The sequence below is a fragment of the Psammomys obesus genome, unplaced genomic scaffold, assembly GCF_907164565.1.
Source record: "Psammomys obesus unplaced genomic scaffold, mPsaObe1.curated_primary_1811, whole genome shotgun sequence".
NCBI classification, from domain to species: Eukaryota; Metazoa; Chordata; class Mammalia; order Rodentia; family Muridae; genus Psammomys; species Psammomys obesus.
In genome coordinates, this window is record NW_026596143.1 from 10,511,257 (window position 1) to 10,523,681 (window position 12,425).

The 12,425-nt window shown below is 40.1% G+C and overlaps 1 protein-coding gene across 1 annotated transcript in view; it reads right to left on the reverse strand.

Annotated features, from left to right (window-relative positions):
• Nucleotides 1-12,425, reverse strand: part of Kcnu1 (potassium calcium-activated channel subfamily U member 1) — an 87,216-nt gene that overhangs the window by 50,327 nt on the left and 24,464 nt on the right. Inside the window, 4 exon segments of the mRNA XM_055593350.1 lie at nucleotides 126-231; nucleotides 5,151-5,261; nucleotides 6,169-6,260; nucleotides 8,052-8,222. Of these exon segments, the coding sequence (XP_055449325.1) occupies nucleotides 126-231; nucleotides 5,151-5,261; nucleotides 6,169-6,260; nucleotides 8,052-8,222 (480 nt within the window).

Below are 12,425 nucleotides of genomic sequence, written 5' to 3' on the forward strand. Positions count from 1 at the left end.
TTTAAAATCAAAGCTGAGTTTTCCTCCAGTCAAAGGAATCAGGCTAGTAGCTTCTGACACAGCAACACAGGCCCTAGCTTTCACTCTTGGCTTAGGGAAGGGACTGAGAGAGAAAGAGATCTTACTGCAACTCGTTTCAGGTCCTCGAACCTCAGCGCAGAGCCACACACAAACGTTGTATAGGAGGAGTAGAACTTCAATAAGGTCTCCAGTTCCAAGCAAGGAGGAGCCCTAGGGAAAAGAGTTCAGTGGCAGAGGTGGGAACACAGGGGTTGGCCTTGTTTGATGGTTGTTAGCTGACTCAGTGAATTTAGTAAATCCCCAATTCCATCAGAAGACATCTGTATTCCATTATGAATCCATATGGCTAGAGGATGTTGACATAACTAACCCCATCCATAAATGGGTCTGTAGATCAGACCTGAGCAATCATAGTAACATAAAACCAAAATCAAACGAAACCCATGAATCAAATAATCCTGTGCAAAAAGGAATCACTATGTAATGAAAACAATTCAAGCACTCAGAGAGATAGAGCGCTCTAGGGCTGGAAAGATGGCATGGTAAAGAGTACTGACTTGCTCTCAGTGAGGACCTGATTTTAGTTCCTCTGACCTACGTAAGGTGGCTCACAATCATCTGCAAATTACAGCCACAGGGGAGACAACACCCTCCTCTGTCCTCCACAGGCACCTACACTCCAGGGCAAATATACAGATACATATAATTAAAAATAAAATCTTAAATAAAAAAAGATACAACATTTGCAAGCTATGATTTAACAAGATGGGTTCTAAATATATGGAGTCAATATAGGTAGAACGTGAGAATCAAACCTGTCACTAGTATGAGAAACTTCAACACACCTGTAAATGATAACTGGCAAGTGTTCAATGAGGGCAGAAAATACTTAGCAAAATAGCAATTTACCCAACTTCCAAAAACATTTCATATTGCAAAACAAAATAGTTGTTGCACATATTATGATCTACAATTAAGGTAAAAGTTAAAAACCAAAAATAAGTAAAAACTGTACTGTGTTGCTCACTACAGCAATACATATGCTAAAACTAGAATAATACAGAGGAAGTTAGCATAAAATGTACTCAAAGGTGACACGAACATCCATAAAACATCCCATACTCGTAAATATTTAATATTAAAAAAACCAGACTCATAAAGGTACTATGGGCCTGAAAATATGACAATAGTTCCTTATAATTATTTTTAGAAATAAATAATGGTATGTTAAAAAAACATTAAATATATATGCTTTTGGAGACCTCAATAGATGTGCTTAAGGTGAAATTTATAGTTTTGTATACTAATATTATTAGGATAAACTCAGAGATGATATTCTCTACAAGGTTAAAAGTCATTATTTGAAAAACAGGACTGGAGAGACTATTCAGGAATTAAGAGAATTTGCTGTTCTTCCAAGTCCTGGAGTCTGGGTTTAGTTATTCTTTTTTTGCTTCATTTGTCTGTTTTGGGTTTTTTTTGGGGGGGCGGGGCTTGACACAGGGTTTTTCTGTATAACCCTGGCTGTCCTGGACTCACTTTGTAGACCAGACTGGCCTTGAATTTACAGAGATCCACCTGCCTCTGCCTTCCCAGTGCTGGGATTAAAGGTGTGCATGCACTACCACACTTGGCTCCATTATTATTATTATTATTATTATTATTATTATTATTATTATTATTAATTTGCTTTGTATCTCAGTTGTAGCATCCTCCCTCATCTCCTCCCTGTCCCACCCTCCGTCCCTTTTTCTTCCCTATCCCTCTTCCCTAGTCCACTGATAGGGGAAGCTCTCCTCCCCTACAGGCTGACCCTAGCCTACCATGTCCTATCAGAAATGCCTGGATCCTCTTCCTCTGTGGACTGGCTAGGTAACCCCACCAGGGAGAAATGATCAAGGAGCAGACAACCGAGTTCATGTCAGAGACTGTCTCGTCTCCCCTTACTAGGGAACCTACATGGAGACTGAGCTGTCTGTGGGCTGCATCTGAGCAGGGGGTCTAGGTCCTCTCTATGCATGGTCTTTGGTTGATGCATCAGTTTCTGCAGTCCTTCCTAGGTCCAGGGCTCTGCTATTCTGATTAAAGCATATTTAAATGCACTTTTTCTTTTAAGAAAGCAAGCCAGTAGGCTATGCTACTCCCTGGTTTTGCTTCAAGGTCTTGCCTCGAGGTCCTGCTTCTCTCCGTGTAGCTTTTGGTTGCGGTGTTGGTCATAGCAACAGAGTACAAACTAGATCAATGACGGACTGAAAAGTCAGAAAATATACAACAAAAGAATAATGACAAACATTTTTGGGAAAATGAATGGGGACCTAACTAAATCACTGAATCACTTCTAAGAAAACACAACACAGATGCATGAAATAATGAACAGAATGCAGGGTGTGGAAATGGGATTCAAAAAGGATGAAGATCACAGACCCTGTGGGAAAGCCTCTTACTGCCATTCCTAAGTCAATACAATTTCTAACTGCTTCTAAACACTTCTCTTTGTACCCAGTAATTTCTCCAACTTGACCTCTGACATCTGCATGTATGCCATAGAATGATTCGCACGCATACACACACACACAATCATAATAAATAACTATTTTTAAAGATGAGGACATAAATTAATGAAATTTAAACAGAAACTACAAATAATCTATATACAATGAATGGGTTTTTTTTTAAAGATAAATCAAATCAATAAGCCCTTAGCCAAAATATCTAAAATAAAAAGTGAGAAAATCAGATTGATAAAACAGGGATCAGAAGAAATTATAACAGAAACCAAGGAAATTCAGAAATTCTTAAGGACATAACTTTGTATTCCACCAAACCGGAAAGTTGAAAAGAAATGGATGAATTCTAAACTTACATGACCTGCTGAAGTTAAGTCAAAGTGAAATGAACCACTTAAACAAATACACAACAAGCAATGAAACTGAAGCGTTAGTTTAAATCTCCCAATGGAGAAAAAAAAAAGCCAGAAAGAATCAGATTTGACTGCAAAACTTAACTACACTCTAAAAGAAGAACTCTAACACTAATCCTTCCAGAATTATTCCAGAAAATAGAAAACTGATTTCCAAAATTACTTTATGAAGCCAGTATTACACTGATAGCAAAATCACATAAAGATACAACAATAAAAGCTATATACCTCCCTGGTGAAAAGAGAAACAAAATTCTTTTTTTTAAATTTATTTTTATTTTTTTTATTAACTTATTATGTATACAAGGTTCTATCTGCATATACACCTACACGCCAGAAGAAGACACTAGATCTTATTATAGATGGTTGTGAGCTACCATGTGGTTGCTGGGAATTGAACTCAGGACCTCTGGAAGAGCAGGCAGCGCTCTTAACCTCTGAGCCATCTCTCCAGCCCTGAAACAGAATTCTTAATAAAATACTTATAAACCTAACTCAAGGATACATCAAAATAGACCACTTACCATGATCAAGATGAGTTCACTGCAGAGATGTAGGAATGGACCAATGTATGGAATCAATAAGCTTAATTAAGTACACCAACGAACTCAATTGCAGAAATCACAGAATTTGACAAAATCCAGTATCCTTTTATGACAGAAATCTTGGGGAGACTGGGGATGAGGACAACTATCTCAACACAGTGAAAGCCAGACACAACAAGCCTGCAGTCAACATCTTGCTAATCAGAGAAATGCCCGTAGTGGTACCACTAAACGCTGACACGGATGCCTGCTCTTTCCACTCCTATGTAAAGATTTACCTAGAACAGTAAAACAGGAGAGGAACCAAAAAGAATCCAAACCGAAAAAGAAGCAGACAGTATAATGCTGTAGGAAAGGCCCTTAAGACCCCACCAGAAAATCCCTAGAACCGATAAAGCTCTTTCAGCAACATGGCAGGGCATGAAATTCACATACAAAAAAAAAAAAAACCCTCAGTAGCCTCAAAGATAAATACACTGAAAAAGAAATCAGAGAAACAACTCATTCCACAATATCCCCAAACAAATAAACAAAAATACAAACCAAACAAAAAGATTGGTATATCCCATGCCTCCTAGGCTACCCATGGTGGTGCACAACTTTGATCCTGGCACTTGGGAGGCAGAGGCAGGTGTATCTCTTGTGAGTTAAAGGCCAGCCTGGACTACATAGTTCCAGGACAACCGGGGCTACATAGAGATGTCCTGTCTCAATAAAACAAACAAACAAACAAATATGTAAATAAAATGGCTACCCCCACCAAAAGCACTTTACAGATTTAATACAATCTTCAAAATTTCAGCATCATTCCTAACAACAACAACAAAAAAGAATCTTATATTTCTTATGAAAACACAAAAGACTCTAGATAGCCAAAGTAACCCTGAACAAAAACAATGACAGAAGTTTTTGTTTTGTTTTGTTTGTTTTTCTCTGCAACTCTGGCTGTCCTGGAACTCGCTCTGTAGACCAGACTAGCCTTGAACTTACAAAGGTTCCCCTGCCTCTGCCCCCTGAGTGCTGGGAATAAAGGTGTGTGCCACCACCACCCAGTCAGAAGTTTTACTATATCTGATTTCAAGTTATATTATAGAGCTATAGTGGTAACGAAAAAAGGGGAAAAAAAAACAAAACACTGATATCCAGGTGTGGGCTTCCTGTCTTTGAGTCACTGATCAAAAGGGTCCCATAGATTTAAAAAAACAAAAACAAAAACAAAAACAGGCAAATATCATTTTTTTGATTACCCACCAGAACCTGAAGGTAAGACCCTATTGCTAAAGACACCACCTTCTTATGCCGTAGGACATGGAAAAATCAAGCTGGTTTTGACCTGGCAGCTTCATCCCTACCAGCTAGCTTTCATAGTGCCTAAGTGTCACTTAAATAATGCAGGTAGATGTACAGAAAAAACATCTGGAAAGGTAGATTCCAAAATATTTGCACTGGTTAGGCCTGGTACTGTTCTTTTTCTGCAGCTGGTCTTACTGGAAAGGCAAAGTAATTATTTTTCTATTTTGGTTATTATTGTTTCCTAACATTTCTATAAACGTTACAAGGGTGATTTCCCTCCATTAAAAACTCAAACATTAAAAAAAAAAAAAATCCTCACACATACTTCAACTACTAATTTACAGCACACTGAGCAACACTGACGCACTTACTCTCCCAGGAACACAATCTCAGTGTTGATCTCTCCTCGCTTACGGCGGAGAAAGTTCCTCAGGAAGGCAGTCACGCTGTCAACTGTAATGTTTCCACAGACCACAATGAACCTGGGCAGCAAGAACGAGGAAGCGGATCATCTGAGGAACAAAAGAACAGCTCTCCCATGGTGTCTGAGGGACCCCCCAAACCCCAAAACATCAAAACCTATAGGTGCTCAGTGTCCTCAGCTAAACAGCCTAAGCTTTCGTGGAACCTACACATGAACCTCCTGGCAACTTAAGTCACGTCTAGATTACTTGTGAAAGCTAATGCAATGGAAATGTGATGTGTATAGCTGTCACCGTGTGGTGTTTGCGAAATAGTGATATGGAAAAACGGTCTTCGCAGGTTCAGCACTGTGCAATTTGTTTTTAAATGTTTTCTCTCTGAGGCTGGGTGGACCCCCAGAATCTGAGGCAATTGGCTATATCTTCCTGTCAAACATAGAGAAGGGAAATTAGCCTAAACTTGTTTTGAATAAATTTTGTCTTTGAATCCTTTAGATTTTTAGCAATAAAAACACAAAAAACTCCAAAGCACAAAGGAAGCATCCAGTTCTGAAGTCTTTGCCTCATCTCACATCTCCAAACAGTGGCACTATACAGAGATTTCTAGAAAAGTTATTGTTACAGTCGTCATAGTTATTTATCACTTATAATACACTTACCTACTATGTTTGCAAAACTCTGCTATTCACACACGTCATTATTCTCTCTATCTCTCTCTTCCTCTCCTCTCTCTTATTTAGGTTGACATAAGTAGATCAAGTACTTGTATGAACAGATTGATATGATAAGTGTCAAGTAGTGAACATCCTGTTTGGCATTCTTCCTAACACTGTTTTCTCCAGTAAATGGAGAACTCCGGCAGTGCAGCCCCAAGGTCTGTAGCAATGGCAGCAGTACATGCCAAAGCGAGACACGTGATCACAAGAATGTCTTAAATGGTAGAGATTATACCAGCAAAGCTCCCTACCTCTTTCCTTTTACTGCTTCATAGGCCTTGGTATATTTCTTCCTATTGCTAAAAAGTTCAACAATTTCTGGGACGTAGTTTGCAAATAGTACCTAAAATAATAAGTAAAAAAAAAATTACCCACGGCTCATCATTTTGACAGATATTCCCAAATTACAAGAATATAAAGAAAAAGACAACTACACACATACATGCCTTTCATCTAGTATGGTGGCTCTCAACTTTCCTAATGCTGCGACCCTTTAGCACAGTTCCTCATGTTATGGTGACCCCAAACCATAACATTACTTTTTTGTCACTACTTCATAACTGTAATTTTGCTGCTGTTATGAATCATAATGAAAACTTTTTCAATTTTATGTGCATTAGTGTTTTACCTGCATGTATGTCTGTGTGAGGATGTCAGATCTTGGAGTTACAGACAGCTGTGTGGCACCATGTAGATGCTTCTGGGAATTGAACCCAGGTCCTCTGGAGGAACAGTCAGTGTTCTTACCCGCTGAGCCATTTCTCCAGCCCATAATGTAATTTTTTTTTTTTTGAGATGGAGGTTTGTCAAAGGGGTCATGACCTCCAGGTTGAGAACCACAGAACTAGCAGAAGGTTCTAACAGTGAACTGCATTTTTAAACAGAGACCATATTTTTATGAGTTTTTTTTCTTTTTTTTATGAGTTTTTTAAAGAGTTCAGATTTTGATTAAAATTGACAAGGTGGTGTTCAGCTTTCAAAATGATAAACACAAATATTAGCTTCTCTACAAATTTTTCACTTTATGACTTCTAGCTTCTTTTTTATTATGACTTCACATTGTTTAGACTGTAATTAAAAAAAATTAAAAAAGAAAACCTGGCAGTGGGGGCATGATGGTACACCTGATATATAACCTTGATCCAGCAATCAGGAGGCAGAGGCAGGCGAATCTTTAAGTTTCAGAATGGCCAGGACTACAGAAAGAAACCCTATCTTAAAAAAAAAAATCAAACAAAACAAAAGAAACAAACAAGCCCTTTCATATGCCACCAAGGGGACTAGACATGATGATTGAAATGTCAGAAGGTGGCGTTGGTTGTAGGGAATTTAAAATGGTGGAGTGGAGAACAATGTTATTAAGAACAATGTTTTTAAGAGATCAAAATAAGAGCTGGGTGGTGGTGGCCCATGCCTTTAATCCCAGCACTTGGGAGGCAGAAGCAGCTGGATTTCAGTGAGTTTGAGGCCAACCTGGTCTACAGAGCTAGTTCCAAAGCTACACAAAGAAACTCAGTCTCAGAAAAAGAAAAATGAGAGAGAGAGAGAGAGAGAGAGAGAGAGAAAACGAGGCTTCCTTTGCTCTCCTGAACCAAGCATAAATACTAACTTATCTGTAGCTTACCTCGAACTGTAGTGTAGTGTAGTGAGTGGTTGCAAGATATATGATGGCACAGAACCACATCTCAAGTGTTCTTCCTCTTTAGAGGAAGATTTTAGTCTCGTGAGCAAATATGGAGGAAGAAGGGCTTGCTTGATTCAATGTAGAATCTACCTCTCTTCATCCCTGGGAACCAAGCACCAGGGTCTAGAGTAAATGGTTTGTAGAATATGGGGTCTGTGCATCATTTCATTTCACACACACTGAATAAAGCAACATTCACTTCACTTTCAAATTGGTACTGTTTTCTCACCATTAACTAAATGCTTTTGTTTCTGTTTCTCTGTTTGGTTTTTAGAGACAGGGTTTCTTTGTGTAGCCTTGGCTGTCCTGGACTCACTGTGTAGACCAGGCTGGCCTCAAACTCACCGAGATCTGCCTGCCTCTGCCTCTCCGAGTTCTGGGATTACAGGCATTCACCACAATGCCAGACTTTGTTTTAAATACTCAAAAGATAATAAAAATATTTCTCACCAAACTTCCAAGGGTGAAGAAAACGATGAAAACCCGTCCTAGGGATGTCTTGGCCACCACATCCCCAAAGCCAACAGTCGACATTGTTGCCATGACCAGATAAATAGCCTCAAAATATGTCATACTCTGTTTATTGTCACCATCAGACCAAGGATCACCAGAATTTTCCACCTGTCCAAAGAAAGATGGCAAAGGAAAGGTCTGTGAATAGAAGACAAGAGAAGAAGAAGGCAAACAGTGCATCAATTTCCCCCAGTTCAATCCAAAGACAAGAGCAAATGACTGTGGCTGCCGAGAAGGCCCTACTATTGCGGGTGGTGATCAGAAAGTCTTGTCACCACAATTATGATTGTCACTGACATCGGTGGGGGCATGTGGCATGCACCTAGATTTGGAACACCCTACAGAGGGGGGCTTCCTGCTTCTCGTAAGGCCCAGAACTACATGCTGGAGCCAGGAGTCTCCAGCAACAACCGTTCATTTTCATTTTCTAAGAAAATGGGGAAAATCACTAAGAAAGCAAGTGTGGGTTTCAGTGAGGCATAAGCACGTGACCTCAGCGTCTAAGAAAAACAAAATTCCCAAACTGACTCGAACGTGGCCGGACCATCTCATGGGTTGGAGTCCCACACAGAGCAAAAGGTGAAGGCAAGCTAAGCAGAAACCTTTATCTCTCTTAGCATAACCAGCTGCCTCACTCTCCATGACTTCCCCACCATGAAAGACTATATATCCTTAAATACGAGCCAAAATCAACCTTCCTTAAGTGATCCCAGTCAGTGCGTTTGCCACAGCAATGAGAAAGCGATTACCTATGTACAGACTTCTGTTTGTATGTTCATATTAATACATAATTTACAGGTGTATATTTATAGTTAACTTTCTTTTGTCCGTATTTACATGTTTTCCCCCATAGTGTATGTATTTCTTATTTCTACTTATCAACAATTTAATGTTGGCAATTATTGGGGGAAATTAATTTACTCTGTTTTCCAGTTCAGAACAGGTATGGAGGGAGCTGGAGAGTTGGTTCAGCAGTTAAGAGCATTTGTTGCTCTTACAGGGGACCAGGGTCACAAACATGGTGGCTCACAACTTTCTATAACCCTAGTTCCAGGGGCTCTGATGCCACCTTCTGCCTATGTGGTGCACACATACATGTATGTAAAACACTATACATTAAAAATAAATAAATTAGAAACATGTAAAGGACTGGAATGGAAAATAGAAACTGCATCATTTCTCAGGTGCTTGATCACTGTTTATAGGTGGTGTACCCTTTCCGAATCTCCATGAGTCTTGAGCATTGTTAACACAGGGTCTCATGTTGCTCAGGATAGCCCCAAACTCCCTACAGACAAGGATGGTGTTGAATTTCTACTCCTCTTGCCTCCGTCTCCCCAGCAGGAGAATTACAGACATGTGTCACTACACATAGTGTGTATGGTGCTGGGGACTCGGACCCAGAGCTTTGTGAATGCTGGGTAAGCACTCTACGCACCGGGCTAACACGGTGATACCAACGTCGTCACTCATTTTTAAGGCTGTGTACATCTAAAATTAAACAAGTTTAAACCACATATCTTGAGGGGTTGTGGCTTTAGCACTTGCCTAACAAGGGCAATACTGTGGGTTTGTTACTCTGAAGAAAAAATAAAATAAATGGTAAAATTATGAAAAAGACCAAAACAAAACAAAGTAACCAGCAAACCACAGATATCATATATATATGGTTTTTATATATAGTATAAATATAAAATATAAAACATAATATATAATATATATATGGGTTTTCAAGACAGAGCTTCTCCATGTAGCCCTTGCTGTCCTGGAACTTTCTCTGTAGACCAGGCCTGCCTCAAACTCACTGAGACCTGCCTACCTCTGCCTCCCAAGTGCTAGGATTAAAGGTGTACGCCACCACTGCCTGGCTCTCATATTTTGAGACAGTGCATTGAAGCTTAAGTCCCATAGCATCTTTGGTAACATGTCAACACAAAAATCAGTAGTGTCCTTGAATAACAGGATATACAGGCTGAAATTAAACTAACTTCAATCCTGAGAGCTTCACAACAATTTAAATAACCTTAGAAAGTTTAACTTATTGTCTTTGAGAGTATTAGCTCAGCATTTCAAACCCCTTTTCACTGGCCCAGCCTCTCTCTGAGCTGCCCTCAGGTTTACAGGGAAAGAGAGAGCCTACAGCCTTGGACTGGTCTCCATATTTATTCTGCTCCTCTGCTTACCATGGTAGCACCAAGCCATCAGTCGAGGTGGAGTAAGTCGAATTTATGATAAAGAATTACAGACAAGTGCCCATACAGTTTTTAATCTACTTCACCTCCATAGGTCAAACTGAACTGAAACGTTTTCAAAGTTAACGTTACAACTTCAGACAGGATATACTAGGAAGGAGACAGATGCAAGGGCATCCATCTCCTCAACAACATTTACGTTAGTTATTGTGAGAGCTGATCTTGGTTGCTAAGATGATTGGACTGAGAAGTGCCTATGAAATAAGTGAGACAAACTTCTACCTATGTCTGTGAAAGCATGACCAGAGACAGCTAAGCAAAAATACCCATTCTAAATGTGGATCCTGCCATTCTGTAGGTGAGGGGTGTCCAGTGGAATAAAGGCCAAAAAAAGACAGAGTCCACTAACAAACACATGGTCCTTTTCTCCATCTCACCCTCTCTTTCACTCTGTCTCTCAGCTTCTTGGTTGCTTTGTTTGGCCCTGCCATGACCCCTCCATCCTGATGGACTGAAACTCCTGGAACTATGAGCTAAAATAAATCCTTCTGCTCTTAACCTGTTTTGTCCATGTACTTTGTGACAATGACAAAAGTCTGGCAGTTATGTTTACATGGTGGGTGTAACCAAATAGTTTTAGGTCAAGTTGGCACAAGCTAGCCATCTGAGAGGAGGGAACCTCTGCTGAGAAAATGCCTCCATAAGATCCAGCTGTAGGCAAGCCTGTAGGGCATTGTCTTTAGTGGTGATTGACGGGGGAAAGCCATTCCTGGGCTTGTGGTCCTGGATGATATTTAAAAAAAACAGGCTGAGCAAGTCAGTAAGCAGAACTCTTCCATGGCCTCTGCATCAGCTCCTGCTCCAGGTTCCTGTCCTGTGTGAGTTCCTGTCCTGACTTCCTTTGGTAATTAACTATGATGTAGAGGTGTAAGCCAAACCCTTTTCTCCCCACCTTGCTTTTAGGTCATGGTATTTCATCACAACAATAGGAACCCTAAAACAAATTGGTACTAGGAGTAGGGCATTGCTGTGACAGTATGCTGACCATACTATTTTGTAGAATGATGTTATATTGTGAAAGGACTTTGGAACTTTGGGCTAGAAAATCCACTGAATGTTGTGAGTTCAGTGAGCTTTTCTGAAGGAGCTTGGAAGGTAAGAATGTTGAGAGCAGCGCAGAAGATCGAGGCCTGGCTTGTGACTTTCAAAGGGAAGCAAAGACTCTCCAGGGCCTTTTGTGTGAAGAGTCTGGTGTCTGGTCAGCTGGGGCTAAAAAATTGGCTGTGACTGACAAGAGACCAGAACAATTGATGCTGGTCAGTTGGAGCTGAGAAATTAGCAGTGATTAAGGAGAGACCAGCATCACTGAGGTGAAGCTTCTGGGAAGTGTTTTGTGTTGTTGTTTGGTTCTTTTGTGTGTTTTGTTTTGTTTTTTTGAGAGTCAGCACACAGAAACTGTATTCCAGCTTCTGTAAATAAAGTTGTACCTCGGACTGGAAGCTGAACCATATCTTGTAAGAGTCACCCAGGTGTTGCAGATTTTGAAGGCATGAAGGGATCATGGAGAGCAGCTGAGGCTTGGCACCATGAGCGATCCCAGGAGAGGCAAAAGTTCAGCCCAGCTGCTACAGAAGACCGTGAGATGACCGCCAAGAACAGCAGCAGTGGAGTGGAGCCTGCCTGAGCTCAGAAGACAAGCTGTGTGTGCTGCAGAGGGGAGAATCAGTGAAGTGACCCAAGCCGTTTGGAGGAGCCAGAAAATCGTGAGTGAATCCCAGACATTGGAAACTGAGTTATTTACACGGTTAGAGTTTAGTTTTGTTTGGAGTTGATTGTGACTGTGCCCCGTTCTTCTCTCTTGATGTAAAAAGAGTGTTTAATTTTTATTCTTACAGTGGCACACAGCTGAAAGACTTTGCATTTTTAAAAGAGATTTTGGATTTTTAGAGATTGGGTATTTTAAGGAAACTTAAGTTTTAATGTGTTTAAATTTGTAAGGGCAGTGGGACTTTTAAAGTGACTAGTGTTTTATATTGTGATGTTAATATTAATAATGTGCCCTCTTAGGGATAAATGAGAAAGAAAAGGTTCTAACTGAAAAGGGATGGGCTTGTGTGTC